This window comes from Aplosporella prunicola (genome assembly GCF_010093885.1).
Source record: "Aplosporella prunicola CBS 121167 unplaced genomic scaffold K452scaffold_13, whole genome shotgun sequence".
Taxonomy (NCBI): Eukaryota; Fungi; Ascomycota; class Dothideomycetes; order Botryosphaeriales; family Aplosporellaceae; genus Aplosporella; species Aplosporella prunicola.
Genome location: NW_022983541.1, coordinates 751,904 through 771,096, shown reverse-complemented (window position 1 = coordinate 771,096; position 19,193 = coordinate 751,904). Strand labels below are relative to the sequence as shown.

General features: G+C 58.8%; 7 protein-coding genes across 7 annotated transcripts; 3 read left to right on the top strand and 4 right to left on the bottom strand.

The window, feature by feature from the left end:
* Nucleotides 1-683: 683 nt before the first annotated feature.
* On the bottom strand, nucleotides 684-2,287 carry K452DRAFT_34345 (uncharacterized protein). Its single transcript, XM_033545408.1, has 3 exons — nucleotides 1,138-2,287; nucleotides 771-1,104; nucleotides 684-711 (listed from the first exon to the last, which is right to left on the bottom strand). Exons 1-2 carry the CDS (start codon nucleotides 1,975-1,977, stop codon nucleotides 913-915), a joined length of 1,032 nt encoding a protein of 343 aa, XP_033397546.1. The 5' UTR covers nucleotides 1,978-2,287; the 3' UTR covers nucleotides 684-711; nucleotides 771-912.
* Nucleotides 2,288-2,390: 103 nt separating this feature from the next.
* Nucleotides 2,391-3,947, bottom strand: K452DRAFT_308888 (uncharacterized protein; the record flags this gene model as incomplete). Its single annotated transcript, XM_033543203.1, has 3 exons — nucleotides 2,391-3,225; nucleotides 3,280-3,428; nucleotides 3,495-3,947. The coding sequence occupies 3 exons, from the start codon at nucleotides 3,945-3,947 to the stop codon at nucleotides 2,391-2,393; spliced, it is 1,437 nt and encodes a 478-aa protein (XP_033397545.1).
* A 755-nt stretch (nucleotides 3,948-4,702) lies between these two features.
* K452DRAFT_250720 (uncharacterized protein) lies at nucleotides 4,703-8,357 on the top strand. The gene is made up of 2 exons (XM_033538185.1): nucleotides 4,703-5,095; nucleotides 5,145-8,357. Exons 1-2 carry the CDS (start codon nucleotides 4,743-4,745, stop codon nucleotides 7,897-7,899), a joined length of 3,108 nt encoding a protein of 1,035 aa, XP_033397544.1. The 5' UTR covers nucleotides 4,703-4,742; the 3' UTR covers nucleotides 7,900-8,357.
* Nucleotides 8,358-8,649: 292 nt separating this feature from the next.
* Nucleotides 8,650-10,597, top strand: K452DRAFT_298492 (uncharacterized protein; the record flags this gene model as incomplete). Its single annotated transcript, XM_033542125.1, has 5 exons — nucleotides 8,650-8,726; nucleotides 8,890-9,094; nucleotides 9,158-9,289; nucleotides 9,345-10,242; nucleotides 10,362-10,597. 5 exons carry the CDS (start codon nucleotides 8,650-8,652, stop codon nucleotides 10,595-10,597), a joined length of 1,548 nt encoding a protein of 515 aa, XP_033397543.1.
* A 697-nt stretch (nucleotides 10,598-11,294) lies between these two features.
* On the bottom strand, nucleotides 11,295-12,751 carry K452DRAFT_308885 (uncharacterized protein; the record flags this gene model as incomplete). The annotated part of the gene is made up of 3 exons (XM_033543202.1): nucleotides 11,295-12,077; nucleotides 12,142-12,247; nucleotides 12,312-12,751. 3 exons carry the CDS (start codon nucleotides 12,749-12,751, stop codon nucleotides 11,295-11,297), a joined length of 1,329 nt encoding a protein of 442 aa, XP_033397542.1.
* A 167-nt stretch (nucleotides 12,752-12,918) lies between these two features.
* Nucleotides 12,919-13,468, bottom strand: K452DRAFT_287796 (uncharacterized protein). The gene has a single exon (XM_033540536.1). The coding sequence runs from the start codon at nucleotides 13,286-13,288 to the stop codon at nucleotides 13,127-13,129; it is 162 nt and encodes a 53-aa protein (XP_033397541.1). The 5' UTR covers nucleotides 13,289-13,468; the 3' UTR covers nucleotides 12,919-13,126.
* Nucleotides 13,469-14,760: 1,292 nt separating this feature from the next.
* Nucleotides 14,761-17,141, top strand: K452DRAFT_351312 (uncharacterized protein). Its single transcript, XM_033545711.1, has 2 exons — nucleotides 14,761-15,506; nucleotides 15,559-17,141. Exons 1-2 carry the CDS (start codon nucleotides 15,236-15,238, stop codon nucleotides 17,040-17,042), a joined length of 1,755 nt encoding a protein of 584 aa, XP_033397540.1. The 5' UTR covers nucleotides 14,761-15,235; the 3' UTR covers nucleotides 17,043-17,141.
* Nucleotides 17,142-19,193: the final 2,052 nt, after the last annotated feature.

Sequence of the window (19,193 nt, the reverse complement as noted above, 5' to 3'; positions counted from 1 at the left end):
TATTGTAAACCTTTAGAAAAAACATTCAGCTTATGTCGAGAATTTGAGGGTCGGGGGCATAGAGCGTGAGCTCCATTATGCGGCAGAGGATTTGCATGGCCTCACTCCGCATTTACTTGCAGACGTTAGGAAGATTGGAGACTCGGTACCTACGACTCTTCCGGTCGAGCTCGACGCTGCGTCTCTTGATGACGCCGAAGCAGGAGCATTTGTAGAGCCAGAAGTGTAAACAATCGTGCTCATCGAAGAAAAGGAGATATTCCCAGATCATGTCGCGAATCTCACGAGGGAGTTTCGTGAGCAATGGGCTCGTCTGGTAGATTCTAAAAAAGACAGTCAGTACAATGAGCTCTAGCGGAAACAAAGAACCTCGACAAAGACTTACTCCACGTCGCTTGAAGGCATGGTGATGGTGCTGCGTTGAGTGGTTGGCAGGCAAGCACCTTTGTCGTTGTCGTTGTTGTAAAGAGCAGGAACAATGAAGGAAGGCGAGGTGACCCTTATATACCCCAACACGCCAGTCCGAAAAGGGTACGTGCCTACCACCATGTCAGCCGGAACTTTGTGTCAACGTCAGTAACTTCACTTCTCGTAGGGATGAAGTGAAATGGCCTGGCGGTAAACGGTGGTAATAAGGGCGACACTTACTATGGAGAGGTAGATGAATGAAGGTATACTAGCTCTTTTTGAACATTAAGTGATGCCAGAAGACTGCTGTCTATGTGAGCATTGATAGTAGCGGACTCGTGACATAAACTCAGAACACATACCCTCAAAAGGCTAACTCAATTTCAGACGTGTTACCCAGCAACACTCACGACCTAACCCCGCAGTTAGATAAGGAGTGACCTCGTCGAAAAAACGAGAAAGGAAAGAAAGGGTACATACATCCATGTCCCGGGTATCCACCCCCTACAACTTACTCTTCTCGACCGTATACGTCTGCCCCAGCCTCAACATCTCGACCGCCTCCCTAACCATATCCCGCACAATATCCCCCGCGGGCCTCACATCCGCAATAACCGCCGCAACCTGGCCCATCAAAAACGGCATATCGACATCTTTCCCCTCCTCCAAATCCTTCTCAAACGGCACGACGCCCGCCTCCGTCAACCTCCTAATCTCGTCCTGCCTGGCCTCCCATTCCCTCACATAGTCATTCGACCTGACCCTCAACGGGCGACCACTAACGACAAGCGTGCGCAGAGTATCGCCCCACCCAGCCCCCACCACAGCGTCCTTATGCGCCCTTGAACACCCCGCCTCGACACTCGCGACGAACCTCGTCCCCACCCACACGCCCACCGCGCCCTGCATCAACGCCGCCGCAACCCCCCGCCCATCACTCACGCCCCCCGCCGCCACCACCAGCGCCGGCTGCCCCGTCAACGGCGCCTTGAATCTCCTCGCCACGTCCACGACCGCCGGCACCAGGATCCCCCCCGCAATCTCCCCCGTGTGGCCCCCGCCCTCGCCGCCCTGCGCGCACACCACGTCCACGCCCGCCTGCAGCGCCTTGACGGCGTGCCGTGGCGCGCCCACCATATTCATGACCACGACGCCCGCGTCATGCAGTCTGCGCACGACGCGCGCAGGCGGCACGCCCACCGCGCTCACGAACAGCGCCGCGCCCTCCTCGACCACGACGTCGATCAGCGCGTCGAGTTGGCCTCGCGTGTAGTCGTGGTTTGTTTTGCGCGCGGTGCCGCCCAGCTGCGGCAGCGCGAGGTCGACGCCGAAGGGCAGCGTCGGCGCTTTGAGCTGCGCTTTTAGCTCGTGGATGATGCTGCGTAGTTGCGCGGGCGTGTAGCCCAGCCCTCCTACTGTGCCGAGGCCGCCCGCGTTGCTGACGGCTGCGGCGAGCGGAGCGGACGACGTGTGTGCCATGCCGGCGAGGAGGATGGGGTGTTGTATTTTGAGGAGGGTGCAGAGGGGCGTGTGGAGCGTGGGGGTGGAGGCTGTGGGTGGAGAAGCCATTGTTGTTGTTGTTTTGATGGTGGTGGAGTGGTGTGAGTGCGTGGGTAAAAGGAATGAATATGTATATGTGTGAGAGGATTGCAGTGAAAGATCAACTGAAGGAGTGTGTTGTTTTGTAGATATAAGTAGTCGTCGGTTACATACCTAGTTACGTGACATCCGGGGAAGGCCAGTTGCGGGGAAGCAAAGCTCGTCCTCGGCTCGCTAAGTTGGACCCTTGTCGCACCGATGGCGTAAACACATGACGTTGCTGTGTGCAGGGCTAAGCTCAGTTCACACCACCATCAAGGCTCCATCGCTAGTCACGTCTCTCTCCCGCACCAACCGCTACTGTTGTATATTTGCATTGTTGTGTTTACCGATGAATTTCCCCAAGCTAGATAGCGTACAGCCCATGCAACCATAGATAGCAATTACGACTGCCTCACGCCATTGGCCTGGCCGTTCACCCTGCCATTGACCTTGCCGCCGTTGGCCAAGGCCTGCTGCTGCTGCGGCGGCGGGGGCGGCGGGCCGTAAACCTTTGCTTCGGGCCCCGGGCGCACGTCAATGGCCTCCTCTTCCGTGTCCTCGTCATACTCCTCGCTGCCCTCGTCGTCGTAGTCGTCGTCGTCCAGGTACTCGCTCTCGGTGCCGTCGTCGTCGGCGTCCAGCCCGTTGGGCGGCACCTGCCCGCGCCCCTGCGCCTGCATGCCCCGGCACAGCTTCTCGAGGTTCTCGTTCTTCCGGCGCAGCTTCTCCATCTCCTGCTGCGTGCGCGTCCGCTCCTCGGCCATCTCGAGAATGTTCTTGTTGGTCGCCTCTTGCTTGCGCGTGAGCACCAGGTTCTCCTTCTCCAGGCGCTTGGTCTTCTTGGACATTTCCTCCATCTCCCTCCGGAACGTCAGGAACAGGTCGTTGGAGTTGTTCAGGGTGTCCTCGACCTGACTGATATCAGAGAGGCTCTTCCAACACACGGAGGAGGCCGCAGCGAGCACATCTTGCGGCGAGATATGCAAGCTTACCTGCTTGAATTTTTCCACGTAGATGTTGAGCTGGCTGCGCAGCTCGGCTTCGGTTTGGGAGAAGGTCGTGACTTGACGGGTCAGCTGGTTGGACTTGGACGACTCGACCTCTTGCGCCTTGCGCTGCTGGTCGAGCTTCGCCTGGTGGTAGATGATCTCCAGCTCCTTGACGCGCAAAATCGACTTGAATTGCTTCTCGCGGCACTCCCATTGATCGACGAACGACTTGAACTTTTCTTCGAATCTGCACCTGCGTTAGTCAGGCTAGCTTTGGTGACGCGCTTTCAAGCAAACGCACAGTTTGTCCGCGTCCATGTCGACGGGCTGCGGCTCCGGGTTCTCCTTTAGCATTATGGCCTCCTCGACGTCCAGAATCATGCGCTCAAGCCGGTCATGCAGCTCCTCGCGGTGCCTAGACTCCTGCTGGTCGCGCTGAATGTTTTCCTCCTACAGAAAAGAAAGAGCGGTTAGCGACCATGCCTTTCCCAAAAGCTCGAAGCGCCCAGGTCGCACCTTCAACTTTTTGTTTTCTTTTGTCAGGTCGCGCGACATCTTCTCCAGCCGCTCCTTCAGCGTCGTCATCTTGTTCAGATCCGTCTTGCCCGTGTCCTTCTCTTTCTGGAGCTGGTCGGCGCGCTTCTTGGACTTGATGTGCTCGCGCTCCGTCCGCTTCATGTCTGCCAGCAGCGACGAGTACCTCTTCCGCACCTCGTCCACGCGCTTCATGGGCGACTCGATGGACGACAGCAGCTGCGACAGTTCGCGGTTCGCCTTTTTGACCTCTCGCTCAATCTCAATGTCCTGGTCCTTCTCCCCCGCGGCGTCCAGCTCCAGCTGCGCAATCTTGGCCGCGATCTGCTCCGACGCGTCCCTCGGGTCCGCGCCCTTCTTGCTTTTGGCCTTCTTGGCCGGCGGGCCGGCAGGTGGAGGTGCGGTCGCCATGGGAACTGGGGCCTCGTCGGTCATGGTATGGTTGGGGAAATGGGGAGCTGGGGTGTCTGCAGGCGACGGGCGGGCGTGGGAGGATGCGGGCTGGGGTTGGTGCGCCACAGCTGCCATGCACCGGAGTGTGCGCGCGCCTTGAAGTATCTGCCCCACGCTTTCCCTCGGCCAACAAGAGGGTGGAAAGGCGTCGGAGGAGGCCCTTTACATAGACCAGGCGCACCGACGGCCGCAGAGCAGGCTCGCGGGGTACGACGGACCGGCTACAGGCTGGAGGGCGAAGCGAACAGGCAGGCGTGCAGCTGAGACTTCTGCGGCGGAAGCCAGCTACGACTCGTCGAATGCGTCGGCGGAAGCTCCAGGGCGGATAGCAATGAGTGGGTGAGCGGGGGGCGTGGTGGGCGGTGGCCGAAGATGCGAAGATGCGCGGTGGGTTTGAGAAGGAAGCGGGTTTCTGTCGCCGGCTGGTCGAATGGCTTTCGGCAGTGAGTGGGTGACGGAAGACCGTGAGGCATGCGAGCGCCGGCAGACTCACAACTGACGCACCAACGACGACGCATCTAGCATCTGACCATCCGACCAAACATCTTCCGATGCCTTTGCCCTACCCTGCCATTCAGCCCTTTCAGCCGCCGGCTGCTCTTTGGGACACAGCGTGCCCGCCCACCATCTTTGGCCGTGACCCTGCCTGACTAAGCGTGCGTGTGGCGTCGCCCCGCGCCACACTTCATCAGCCGCCGACTCTTGTAGCTCGCGATGCTGTTCGTCATCATCGTCCTGCTCTTTTTCAGCAACTTTTTGCAGCGCGCACACCTGGCCATGCTCCGCGCCTCGCGACCGTCAGTATGGGCCTCCCGGACCAGCGCTCCCTTTCTGCGCTCGTCGCCTGCCACTGGCGCATCCATCCGTAGCTTTGCCTCAGTCACGGACCTGAAGAAGTACCCGGCAGCCGGCTCGCAGCTCCACGGATTCACCTTGAAGCGCGCCAAGCACGTCCCGGAACTGGAGCTCACTGCTCTGCATCTTCAGCACGACAAGACTGGAGCCGACTACCTTCATGTCGCCAGAGACGACTCCAACAATGTCTTCTCCATTGGCTTCAAGACCAACCCGCCCGATGACACTGGTGTGCCACACATTCTGGAGCACACCACGCTCTGCGGCAGCGAGAAGTCTGTATAGCCATACGCGTAATCCCACCACGAATGCTGACCCTCTCAGATATCCTGTTCGCGATCCCTTCTTCAAGATGCTTCCGCGCTCGCTGTCCAATTTCATGAACGCCTTTACCTCTTCGGATCACACCACGTACCCTTTCGCCACGACCAACCCCCAAGACTTCAAGAACTTGATGTCAGTGTACCTGGATGCCACTCTGCACCCGCTGCTGAAGGCGAATGACTTCACTCAAGAAGGCTGGCGAATTGGACCGGAGAACCCGTTACAGCCTGCCTCTGCGGACAACCAATTGGCTTTCAAGGGCGTCGTCTATAACGAGATGAAGGGCCAAATGTCGGACGCGAGCTATCTGTACTACATCCGGTTCCAGGACCACCTGTTCCCGGACATCAACAACTCGGGAGGAGATCCGCAGAAAATCACCGACTTGACGCACGAACAGCTCAAGAAGTTCCACAGCGATCACTACCATCCTAGCAACGCAAAGGTCTTTACGTACGGTGATATGCCGCTTGACGACCACTTGAAGGAAATCGGGTCGCAGCTGGATAGGTTCCAAAAGATCAAGGTGGACACTGATATCAAGACGCCAATCAGCCTCAAGGACGGACCGAAGAACGTGACCATGAAGGGGCCGGTGGATCCGTTGGTACCACAGGACATGCAGTACAAGACTTCCACAACATGGTTGGTGTGTGACACGTCGGACGTCCTGGAGACTTTCTCGCTCGGTGTCTTGTCATCGCTTCTTTTGGATGGTTACGGTTCGCCTCTCTACCGTGGTCTGATTGAAGCTGGGCTGGGCCCCGACTGGAGCCCGAACACGGGCTTTGACGGTTCTGGCAAGACTGGCGTTTTCTCCGTTGGTCTCAATGGTGTCAAGCAAGAGGATATTCCCAAGGTCAAGGAAGCCATCTTCAAGACTTTGGCGGAGGCGAAGGAAAAGGGCTTCAGCAAGAGCAAGGTCGACGGTATCTTGCACCAGTTGGAGCTTGGTCTCAAGCACAAGACTGCCCATTTCGGTATGGGCCTTATGCAGCGTCTCAAGCCCGGCTGGTTCAACGGCGTGGACCCATTCGACGCGCTGGCGTGGCAAGAAACCGTGGATGCTTTCAAGTCAAACTACGCGAAGGGAGGCTACCTCGAGGGTCTTTTGGAGAAGTATTTGCTCAACGATAACACCCTGACATTTACGATGGAGCCATCTGAGAGCTATGCGCAGGAGCTGGTGGTGGAGGAAACTGAGCGTCTGGCGAAGAAAATTCTGGATACCACTAAGAACTTTGGTACCGAAGAGGACGCCCACAAGTTCCTGGAACAGCGTGAGGTGGAACTGCTCGAAGAGCAGGAGAGCGGTCGGAAACAGGATCTCAGCTGCTTGCCGACGGTTCATGTCAAAGACATCCCACGACAAAAGGAGAAGAAGGAGTTCCGTGACAGCAAGACGGGCGATGTCAAGGTTCAGTGGAGAGAGGCGCCAACCAATGGTCTGACCTATTTCCGCGCTGTCAACGTCTTCAATGACCTCCCTGACGAGCTGCGCGAGCTCATTCCCCTCTTCAGCGACGCCATCATGAGACTTGGTACCAAGGACAAGACGATGGAAGAGCTGGAGGATCTAATCAAGGCCAAGACTGGCGGCATTAGCGTCGGTTACCACTCTACCAACTCCCCACTTGCAATCAACGAGTACGAGGAGGGATTGGCCTTTGCCGGTTACGCACTCGACCGGAACATTCCCGATATGTACGAATTGCTTCGGATGATCATCATGGAGACGAACTTCGATGGTCCTGAAGCGGAGAAGAACATTAAGCAATTGCTCCAAGCTTCGGCCAGCGGAGCGGTCAACACTGTTGCAGAGTCTGGCCACGCTTACGCAAGGCGATTCGCCGAGGCAGGCTTGACGCCCGCTGGACGGTTGCGCGAGCAGACTACGGGCTTGACCCAGGTCAAGCTGACGACGAACCTCGCGTCCAGGGACTCTCTTTCCGACATCATCGACAAGCTCAAGACGATCCAGTCACTAGCGATAGCGAATACCAAGTCTCTGCGCGTGGCTCTGACCTGCGGCTCCGAGAGCTCCTCCACCAACGAAGCCGCACTGAACAAGTTCCTGTCCTCGATCCCTCAGAGCCCTGCAGCAATGCCCACAGTCTCGCGGCTAACGAGCTTCCCCCGCAACGCCAAGTCGTTCTTCCCCCTCCCATACCAAGTCTACTACTCGGGCCTCGCCATCCCCACGGTCCCATACACGTCGGCGCAAGGCGCGCCGCTGCAGATCCTAGCGCAGCTGCTGACGCACAAGCACCTGCACCACGAGATCCGCGAGAAGGGCGGGGCATACGGCGGCGGGGCGTACGCGAACGGGCTGGGCGGCATCTTCGGCTTCTACAGCTACCGCGACCCGAACCCGCAGAACACGCTCAAGATCATCAACGAGTCGGGGGTGTGGGCGCGCGAGCGCGACTGGACGCCGCGCGATCTGGAGGAGGCCAAGCTGAGCGTGTTCCAGGGGCTGGATGCGCCCGAGAGCGTTAGCCAGGAGGGCATGCATCGCTTCCTGAGTGGCGTGAGCCATGAGATGCAGCAGACGCGCAGGCAGCAGCTGCTCGATGTCACGAGGGACGAGGTCAGGGATGCGGCGGAGAAGTGGCTGGTCCAGGGCGTGCCGAGGGGCCATTTGGCCGTCTTGGGCGAGAAGAAGGACTTTGTTGGCGATGACTGGGAAATCAGGGATTTGGGCATGGAGGAGCAGCCCGAGAAGCCCGATATGATTGCAGACCCGCCCGCGTAAGCTAAGTAAGAGGTGGACAAAGAAAGGAGACCCGGTATGTATGTATTTGTATTATACTCTACTCACGCTGTTTCTGTTGTTGTTGGTCAGAAGCATAGCGAAGCGGCGAAGGTGTTAAATCGACGTTTCTGAACCACGCTCCGTATTATATATTTCCCGTTCAGCACATACACACGCACGCGCAAGAAGAACAGACAACGCAATGCCGCCGACAGTTTTCCTCCGTTGTCGAGCCGCATTGCCGTGCTTTTTGGCACGTCGCGCAAGATCATCGCCCGCCGTACCCCGCCATATTAAATTGTGTGGTTGTGGGTTCGTGGGCGCGCCCTGTGAGAAACTGCCGGGCTGTGAGTGGAAGGTCTGGCGGACTAGAAGGGGCGACAAGGTGTGAGAAGTGGCATATATATCTATTTGAGAAACCTCCATGAGTGTGAATGATGATTATATATAGTACTTCCTCTCACCTCAACCAATTAGTAAAGTCCACTATCTACCATACCTACACCCCCCCTCTCACATTTCCATAAACCCTTACATTCTCTCATACGTTCTCTCTAAATGCGAATAGCACCTAGGGTGAACATGGATATCTACCAACCCAGCGCGCACGTGACCAGGCACACCAAAAGCAGCAACCAAAGTGGCCCAACGCGCGCCGACGCGTCGCGTCCGCTCGCTCGGTCCCGCGGCCGCCGCACCGCACCTACCGCATCATCCAACGACGACGCGCGCGCACCCACGCAGCAAGACATGCCACTGCGCGCCAACTTCGCTATGACGGACACGGATATGGGCGAGGGCGCCGCGGTGCTGATGGGCGCTTTGGAGTACGTTTTCTTGTGTTTTTTTGCGCTTTGGTTGCTTTTTGCTTGTTGTTTCTTTCACTTGATTGCTACTTGTCTTCTGTCTGCCTTCTGTCTGCTTTCTACTCTCTACCTGCTTTCTGCTTGCTTTCTGCCTATCTCGGTGCGCGCAGTTAACGTAGCACAGCAATGATGCAGCAAGCGCCTACGCTGCTGCTGCGCCGGCGACGCGCTCGAATCCCCCGGCTTACGTCCCCCGCGACACGTTTGCGCTCCCCAAGGGCGCGGACCGCCACTATGCGCAGCAGTACGCGGACATGTACTACGCGCGGCTGTCGGAGCTGAAGCCGGTGCTAGAGGAGCGGGCGATGGAGGCTTGGGCGGAGTTTGAGGTGCGTTTACACGGGTGGAGAAGAAGCGAACGAGAGTTGGGGCGTTGCTGACACGCCGCATAGATATCGGGGCAGAAGGCGAGACAGGTCGAGCGCGTGCTGGACGTAAGGCAGGGCGAGCTGTCCTGGGTCGTCGGGACCGTGTACTGCGAGATGGCGCTGAAGCCGAACATTCTGGACGACATTGCGAAGGAGGTGAGTTTGCGGTGGTGAGGGAAGAAGAGGGTCGAATGCTAATAGCCCACTGCAGCACTGGATGGCGGCGCCGCCGCGGCGCGAGAAATACCGCTCTTCGGACGGAAAGGACGAGATGATGCTGGAGGACGAGTCGGGACGGCTGCGGCTCACGGGCGCGGCGCTGGACACCGACATGCTGGTCACGGGGTGCATCATCGCGGCCCTCGGGAGCGAGAACGCAGACGGCGTATTCGAGGTGATAGCGACGCAAGTGCCGGACCTGCCCGCACAGCCCGCGCGCTGGGCGCTCACAGGCAAGCAAGGGCAAGAACAGCGCGCAGGCAACAAGATCGCGCTGGTCAGCGGGCTGGGCATCAGCGGCGCGGCCGGCAACACCATGGCGCTGGACCTGCTGGCCGAGTACCTGACGGGCGAAGCACAGAGCGGCGCGGCGCAAGCCTCGGCCCAGCGCATCTCGCGCCTCATTATCGCAGGCGACTCGCTCGCGCACGCCTCGCCCATCCCCTCCCGCGAAGACGTCGCCGCTAAGAAGGGCCAAAAGCACAAGTACGGCTACGACGCCGCAGCGTACAACGCGGCGCCGACGGAGCGGCTCGACGACTTCCTGGCCGCGCTGCTGCCAACCCTGCCCGTGACGCTGCTGCCCGGCGCGCAGGACCCCGCCAGCGTCGCTGTCCCGCAGCAGCCGCTGCACGCGGCGCTGTTCCCCAAGAGCAGGGCGTGGGCGGCGCCACCGGGCGAAGCTGCTCCCGATACGCCGCGCGATGGCTTCCCCATGCATGCGGTCACGAATCCGTGGGAGGGCGAGGTCGACGGCTGGCGCTTTCTGGGCTCGGGCGGCCAGCCCGTCGCTGATGTCGCCAAGTACGTGGCCGAGGAGAGCAGGGCGGCCATTATGGAGCGCATGCTGCGCTGGCGGAACAACGCGCCCACGGCGCCGGATACGCTATGTTTGTCTCCCCTTACCTTTCCTTTCCTCTCTTCCACTCACTCACCCACCACCTTTACCCCCTACCCCCACCATCCGCACCAACAAACCCAAACCCCACACTAACACCACCACAAACAGGGACCTACCCCTTCCAAGACAGCGACCCCCTCCTCCTCCTCGACTGCCCACACGTCTACTTCGCAGGCAACCAGCCGCACTTCGAAACCAGCCTCATCGAGGGACCCGAAGCGCAGGCGGTGCGCCTCGTCGCGCTGCCGCGGTTCGTCGACACTGGTGAGATTGTTCTGCTTGATGCTGAGACGTTGGATGTTGAGGTTGTTCGGGTGGGTGTTGGGTTGGGGGGGCGGGAGTAGAGGGCCGGGGTGAGTGAATGCCTAAGAAGCGTGCGAGTTTGTAGTGGGTGGGTAGGAGAGATGGATTGGCCGGTGACGGTGCTCGTGGTTAGGGCGAGCAGAGCAGAGAAAAGGAAAAGAAAGCTTAAGGCGTGGCGTGCTGGAGGTAGGCAACGAGGGTGGTACGAGGTACGAGGTACGAGGTATGGACGAGCAGAACAGAACAGAACAGAACAGGCGAAAGACGAACATGATGAACGACCGGAGAAGGAGCGACGAGAAGAAGCAAAGAAGCAAAGATGAAGAAAGAAAAGCGCTGCACAATACAACAATACACAATCTAGCCTGGTTGGCTAGTTAGCTAGTTAGCTAGCTAGCATTCTCACACTCACACACACATGCACACGCACAAAGTACGCAGATAAGCGTAAGCGTAAGCGTAAGCGCAAGCGTGTTTCATAGGAAGGTACTGTACCTACCAAGAGGTATGAACCCGCTAGCTAGGTAACTAAGCAGCGATGTAGCTACCTATGTAGGCAGGCAGCTCTTGTTCGCTTGCTTGCTAGCTAGCTTGCTGCATTAACGAACTAGGTACCAAACCAACCACTAGGTAACTAAGCATTCCATTCGTTTCCCTGCCGGCCGAGCAACCTAGCAACGGCAACGCTGCCTAGGTAAATGCCGTGCCTCAGGCACCACCAACCCCTCCCCCCTCGCACTACCTAAAAAGCCGCCTCCCCCCCATCCGCCCAGCCGTGCGTTCCCGCCCCTCAAGACTCAGCCCCAAAAACCCCATGCCCCCGCCCTCGCGGTCCTTCTTGTACCGCCGCAGCGCCTCGCGCAAGTGGTCTGGCGTCAGGGGGCCGCGGTCGCGCTCGGCGAGGCGGTCGGGCAGCGAGGTTGAGAGTGGGAGGGCTGTGCTTGTGGGGGGGAGGGTGGCGGGGTCGTTTGTGGTGGTTGTGTTTGTGTTTGTGGTGGGGGGTTGGGATTGGGACTGGGACTGGGATTGGGGTTGTGAGGATGGGGAGGAGAGGGGCACCGTCGAGGTCGTCGTGTCTTGCGATGTGCTGCTGGCGCCGTTGATGTTGGTATTGCTGTTTCCGGTAGGCGTAGACGCGGCGATGGGGCTCGGGCTCGCCGACGGCGGCGGCGGCGCCGCCGCGTACGAGATGCGGATGTTGGAGTAGGGCGTTTGCGCGTAGGGCGGGTGCAGCGTCGAGGGGTGCTGGTAGGGCTGGGCGTAGGGGTTGTGGTGGCCGTACTGCGGGTGCGGCGTCGTTGGCTGCTGTTGCTGCTGCGGTTGCTGCTGCGGCGGCGGTGGCGGCGCTTGGTTGGCTGGTAGTCGTGGGTCGTCTACTGGGGCGTGTTCGGCGACGGCTTGCCATTCTTGCTGCACGGTGCGGGCGCGCTCGATCAGCGCGCCGATGAAGACTTTCGTGTACGAGTTTATCGTCGTGACGACGGATTGCGGGACCGATTGCGAGAGCGTTTGGTTCGTGATCTGCGGGGGTGGGCGTGGTGTTAGTAGAGAGCGTGGACGTTGATGGCGTAGTGGAGTCGCGTACCTTGCGCACCGTCTCCTTCTTCAGCTTCACCGCGCGGTACCGCTCGTACCGCTCGCCCTGGTCTCGAGAAAACCGCCCCGTCAACATGCTTTTATACACACCCCAACTGTTAGCATTGCAGCACACGATTCCAGCGCAAAAGTGGCCAGCCGGGGAGCAGCAGCACTCACGCCATATGTTCCTTATCCTGGGTCTTGTCGGCCTCGCCCTGGGCCTCCATAACCGCGTCAAGCGACTCGCCGCCCTCCTCCTCCTCGGGCTCATCGTCGCCCTTGTCGCCCGGGGCCTCGCTACCAGCCGCCGTGCCCGCCTTGCCGCCGCGCACGCTCGTGCCCGTGGTGCTGCGCACGTCGTCGTCGAAGCGGCCCTTGCCGCCGCCGCCGCCGCGCCGCCGCTTGCCCTGGTTCGTGTTGGTGGTGAAGCTGCTGTCGACGCTGGGCGAGCGCGAGTAGTCGCGCTGCTGCTCGCTCGACTCGGGCGGGAACGACGTCTGCCGCAGCCCCGATGGGCCCGTTGATGGCTTGCGCCGCTTGCTGGGGTTCGTGGGCAGCGGGCCGCTGATCGAGGGCCGTTTTTTCGGGAGCCCGACGCCTGATGGTGGCGATGCCATGGTTGCGGGTGTGCGGTGTGTTGGTGATGTTGCGGCGGCTCTGTGGTGCGCGCGCGCGGTTGACTGATGCGCGCGAGGTGGAGCGTGTCGCGGTGGGAAGTTGGAGTGACGCGGAGCACTTCCGGCTTTTTGCCGACAGGGCTGGCGGTGGGCAGGCGTCAATTGACCAACAATAGGTACTTTCACACTCTACATCCAAATATTAAAAAGAAAATCATCACCACCCTACCTCACTGCACACAGGTAGAGCAAACAGCAGCAGCAGTACAATATTACTCCTAAGAGAAAAAAGAAACCCCCGCTCTACGCATCACCACCCACAACCTCACCACCACTAACTCCAACCCAACCAACCAAGTCCTTTCTCCCTTCACATCACCTCCACGCACATTCCCACACGCATTCCCACACGCACTCCCACTCCCACTCCCACAAACAAACAGCCCACATCGCAAACCCCACGACACCACAAAAGCCTCGGCCCATACACACACACCCCGCCGACAACTCCCTCACCCAACCTCGGCACCAAGCCATCACCCATCACCCAGGCAACGCCCCACACCCGCCATGGCAGTGGCGTCGCGTGGCTGACGCTGACTCACGTCGGACGGGCGGCCTACCCGTTCTCGTACGAGTAACCATACTCCTAGCGGAGACTAACTCTGATGCTCTCGGTCGAGGATGGCTAGGGCCGGGGTCGGGGTCGCCGGTCGTGGCGGTGGTGGTGGTGGTGCTCGTGGCGCTAAGGGCGGTGTTTGTGTTTGTGTTTATTTGTGGGGTTGTGATTGGGGTGAGGGAGATAGATTGGAGGGAAGAGGAGAGAGGAGGGCGTGGTCGTTGTAGGTGTAGATGTAGATGGAGGTGGAGGTGGGGGTGGAGGTAAATGTAGATGTAGTTGTAGTACTCGACTTGCTTACCTACCTAGGTAAGTAGGCACGCATGCGCATCATGCGCGAGTGCACACGCTCGTCTCTGCTCGTACCTTTTTAAGTACCCGTCTACCACAAGCAGAACCTCCTTCTTCCTCCTCGATGCAAGTGCATCACCAAAACCGTACCCCACGAACCCAGCACCAAAATCTCCAGCGCGAGCGAGTATCTACAAGTAAGGACAACATAATAAGGTTAGAAGCTGGAGTTCTCGACCGAGCAGTTAGTAGTTAGTGCTCCAACTACCGAGCCCCGGCACGTCAGTCGGCACGACGCGGCGCGACCCCAGCGCCGATCTTAGGTCACAGAAACGCGCAGGCGGGGCAAGCGCCGTGGTTTTCTCTCGTGTGAGCTAGTTAGCGCGCCTGTCAACTTTGATCTCGTCTTCTTTTTTGCGGGGAAACCAGACGGCGTGGATTAGGTTGTGCGGGGTGCATGATGTGGGGATGTAGGGATCATGATGGAGGTTGTTGTGCATGGAGGCGAGAAAAACGAATGCCGCGACACGGTGGCGAGTCACTCTAGAGTCCTCTAGGTGCGCCGAGAAGAAAAATTTGCGCGTTGCTTATTTGCTTGTTTATTGCGGTGCGGCTGGTTGGATGGACGGGCCTGTTCCTGCGTACGAGTGGATGGACGTAGGTACTCGTAGGCAACATCATCAGCTTCATTCCATGCATCACGAGCGCACAAAGAGCCCTCACACGACACACACGCGACACACGGCGTGGTCGCACAAGCGGTGGCTAGTGACGTGAGCGCGGTGCCTCTCCCTAGGTACGTTCGCTTCGCTTCGCACGCACGCGCGCTTCGAGCCCATCCGCCCGGTTGCGGCACCAGGTCCAGCACGCCCACCCAGTCGCCTGCTAGCGCTCCACGCTGTCCCGGCACACGCGCGAAGAAACCCATCTGCGCAGAGAGATGGGCGTGCAACACACACGATGCGGCTCTGTGCCCCTCTTGTCGTCGACGCGACGCCGGGGGAAGGGTCTTCCCTGCACGGGATCCAAAGCACGCAATGGAACGGTCGCGCTGGAACGCCACTGGATGCGACGTCGATGCCGCGACACCCTCGGCTCACGGACGGAAGGTGGTGAGAAGGATCATGGCTGACTGCCGTGGTACGGTGGCGCGGCTTGGCCCGCGGGCGGAGGCAGGCGAACAGGCAGGCAGAGAGATAACCGGTAGCGGGAGAACTCGAGGGACTCGAAAGAACTCGGACTCGGGCTCAGCCGATTGTTATCAGCTTGTCAGTGGCGAGCCGGACGGGTGTGCCGCTAACCCCCCACATTCGCTAGTAGAGGCCGGGATGCTGCTTATCTCGCGCGCCCTCGCCGCGAACAGACAGGATAAGCGTGTGCGCCCGTACAGCGACAGTAGCAGTAGGTAACCACTTATCAGCCTGCCGTTGCTGAATGCGGCCGCCCGCCGCCTTTCTTTCTTTCTTTCTTTAATAAACGCCCTGCCCGCCCCGGCCGTCGCTTTCATCACCCACGTCAGCATCCACCAACTACCACTCGTTCCCTCTTTCTCTCCCTCTCTCCCATCTCACACAATGGAGACTGAAAAGGGCGTCCACGACACCTACTCGTCTGAGTCGCCCGTCCCGCCCGCAGTCGGCGAGTCGGCTGCCCACAAAGACAAATGGACTACGCGCTTCGTTGACAGCTTTCGCCGCGACCCCAACGCCGGCACCACTGCCTCGCATGGCAATGGTGGCAAGGGCTTTGACATTGAGACGGCCGCCGCCGCCACGGCCGAGTCGCCGCTCGCCCGCAAGCTCAAAGGTCGTCACTTGCAGATGATTGCCATTGGTGGATCTATTGGTGAGTGGTCTCTTCGTCATATGTCACGATGTTTTACTGACCTCTACTCCAGGTACTGGTCTCTTCGTCGGTTCCGGCAAGGCTCTGGCCGCCGGCGGCCCCGCGTCGTTGCTCATTGCTTTCGGTCTGATCGGCGTCATGCTTTACTGCACCGTCCACGCCCTGGGCGAGATGGCCGTGCTGTTTCCCGTTGCCGGCTCCTTCTCAGCCTACTCGACGCGCTTCATTGACCCCGCGTGGGGCTTCGCCATGGGCTGGAACTACGCCATGCAGTGGCTGGTCGTGCTGCCGCTGGAAATCGTCGCCGCGTCCATCACTGTCAACTTCTGGAACCACGGCGAGATCGACAACAGCGCGTGGGTGACCATCTTCCTCGTCCTCATCATCTCGATCAACATGTTTGGCGTCAAGGGCTACGGCGAGGCCGAGTTCGTCTTCTCCATCATCAAGGTCATAGCCGTCATCGGCTTCATCATCCTCGGCATCATCCTCAACGTCGGCGGCGGACCCCACGGCGGCTACATCGGCGGCCGGTACTGGCACAACCCAGGCGCCTTCAACCACGGCTTCAAAGGCCTGTGCAGCGTCTTCGTCACAGCCGCCTTCTCGTTTGCTGGCACCGAGCTGGTCGGTCTGGCCGCGGCCGAGACGGCCAACCCGCGCAAGGCGCTGCCCACGGCCGTCAAGCAGGTCTTCTGGCGCATCACGCTCTTTTACATTGTCTCGCTGACGCTCGTCGGCCTGCTGGTGCCGTACAACGACCACCGTTTGCTGAGCGGCAGTTCGTCGGCCGACGCAACCGCCTCGCCCTTTGTCATCGCGATCCAGAACGCGGGCATCAGCGGCCTGCCGTCGGTCATCAACGTCGTCATCATGATTTCCGTGCTCTCGGTCGGCAACTCGTCCATCTACGCGTCGTCGCGCACGCTGGCCGGTCTGGCGAGCCAGGGCCAGGCGCCGCGCATCTTCGGCTACATTGACCGCAAGGGCCGTCCGATGGTCGGCATCATCTTCTCGTCGGCGCTGGGCTTCCTGGCGTACCTGGCATCGTCTCCCGCCGAGGGCGACGTGCTGAGCTGGATGCTGGCCATCTCGGGCCTGTCGTCCATCTTCACGTGGGGCAGCATCTGCCTGGCCCACATCCGGTTCCGACGCGGCTGGGCAGCGCAGGGCCACACACTCGACGAGCTAGCGTTCCGCTCGCAGCCAGGGACCATCGGGTCGTGGTGCGGGCTGATCTTCAACATCCTGGTGCTCATCGCGCAGTTCTGGACGGGCTTTGCGCCCATCGGCTACTCGGAGATGAGCGCGGGCGAGATGGTCGAGAGCTTCTTCGCCGCGTACATTGCCTTCCCCATTGTCTTGCTCTTCTACTTCCCCTACAAGTTCTGGTACAAGACGCCGTTTGTGCGCGCCAAGGATATGGATCTGCATACCGGTATCCGCGAGATGAATCTCGCTGAGCTGATTGCCGAGGAGAGGGCGGAGCAGGCGACGTGGCCGGCTTGGAAGCGCGCGTGGAAGTTTTTGTGCTAGTTGCTTGCGTACGCGCGCACGGGTTGCTGCCGAGGTGGAGGCTTTTTCTTCTTCTTGTTGTTGTTCATGTTGCCGATGTTGTTGATGATCTTTTTTTTTGCTGCTTACTGCTTACTGCCTGCTGTCTGCTGGCTGTTTGCTGGCTGGCTGGCTGCTATGGTAGCGGGTGCTGCTGTCGTCGCTGTCGTTTGCTACGCTCTAGCTAGCTACGTATAAGCCACGGCCTGCTGCAGCCACGGTTTTTTGCGCAACCATTGTCGCTGCTGCCACATACTTGCTGCTTGCAGCTGACGACGATGCTGGTCTGGCTTATCTGGAGTCCAGACCTGGATGGGAGTCTAGACCAGGATGGAAGTCTACGCGGCTGACTGCGGCTGATATGATAAGCCGGACGTGGCGTGGCGTGTGCGCCGTGCCGCGCCGTGCCGAGCTGGAGATACGGATACGAGATACCACTTTTCTGTTCTGTTCTTTGCTTTGCTTTGCTCTAAGTTAGTTGAGGGAATGAGTAAATGAGTAGGTAGTTAGATGGATGGATGAAAATGCTTCATACCTTAGGTTAGGTTATGTTGAGTGCTTGTGTGTGTGTGTGAGAGAGAGAGAAGGGGTGTGTGTGTGTGTGTGTGTGTGTGTGTGTGTGTGTGTGTGTGTGTGTGTGTGTGTGTGTGCGTGTGTACATGTGTTTTGTGTGGCTTACCACGGTAGGTAGGTATATACCACCTAGGTAGATAGGTATCAACTAGGCACCTACCTGCCTGCCTGCTACTTAGGTATCGCTATCTTTGTCTTTGTCTTTGTCTTTTTTATGCAGTGGTGGTGGGATGGTGCGGTGCGGTGCGATCGTGTAGATAAGCTGCGCAGCGTTGGCGTTGCGTTGGCTCTGGGCTTGGGCCACTTGTTGGTCACGTACCTACCGTAAGTCTTTGGTACTGCCCTTACGAGTAATGCTTTGTACATATTAAATCAAGCTATATATATATACCCAGTCCCCTCGAAGCCAAGTGAGATACTTGTTCTTTCTCGCGTCTTGGTGTTGGGGCTTGTTTGTGTTTATGTGTATATATGTGTTCGTATGTAGTAAGCTTGAGCGAGGCCTACCCGCCCTGTTGTATATGCTATGGCATGGCATGGGCGGTAGAAGCGCGTGAGTGTAGGGAGAAGCAGCTATAGTGCTGTAAGACAGAAGACACACAGAACAGCATCTCTATATAGATAGATAGGTACCTACCTAGGTAGAGGATTCATCCACGCGGCCACAGCGCAGGCAAATCCCACCCCGGCACTCCCCAAAGCCCAGCACGCGTCCAGCACAACCTCGTCCCCGTCCTCCAGTTACGTTAGCTCCTCACACTCCTCCCCCGAAACCCTGCGTAAATCGGTCGAAAGAATAAAAACGACAGACGCCTTCGTGGGTATGCTTTTGCCGGAAGTTATGTAGTGAGGTTGCAGAGGACGGCGAGAATGGCCCAAACACGGCCAAACATGCAATGGTTCTGGAAGGTGGGCTGCTGTGTCAGTGGAACGTGGCGAGAGGTCTTGTGTAGCCAGGGGTGGACGCAAAGTGCCTCAGATTGCTTAGAAGGCATTGCTGTCAGGAGGAACGGTGAAGGAGTGCCGTTGAACCCAAAGCTTTTCCAAAAAAGAAAAAAAAATAAAAATAAAAATAAAAATAAAAATAAAAAATAAAAAAACCTACTAGCCCGTCGAGGAATGGGGCCACGCGATGGCATCGACCAAAGCGAATACTGTCAATGACGGAGACCAAACGCATATCTGCCAGAAAATGGGCGCGGTGGTTCGCCGGCCAATGGCAGGCATACTCGGCCCCTTGCGTGGCGGACGGCAAATTTAGAGCGAGAAACGTGGACGGTAGGTGGGAAATCCATGTGCAGGAATGCCGGCGTGGGCTCCAAGAATGGCAGAATTTGTGATGGAAGAATTGATGGTGCGGAGGCTTGGATGTGTGGTCGAGGTGCAAACAAGGCGCGCCAGGAAGGCTTGGGAGAGGGTCAAGACGGCCCAAGCTCTGTCGTCCAAGCTCTGTCCGTCCATCTCTCCCCACGTCCCACGTCATGGATATGTACCTATCCATTCAACATCTCCGCCAGACGCATTCCTCCATCGCACAGCCGTCTGTTGGATACGGCTATC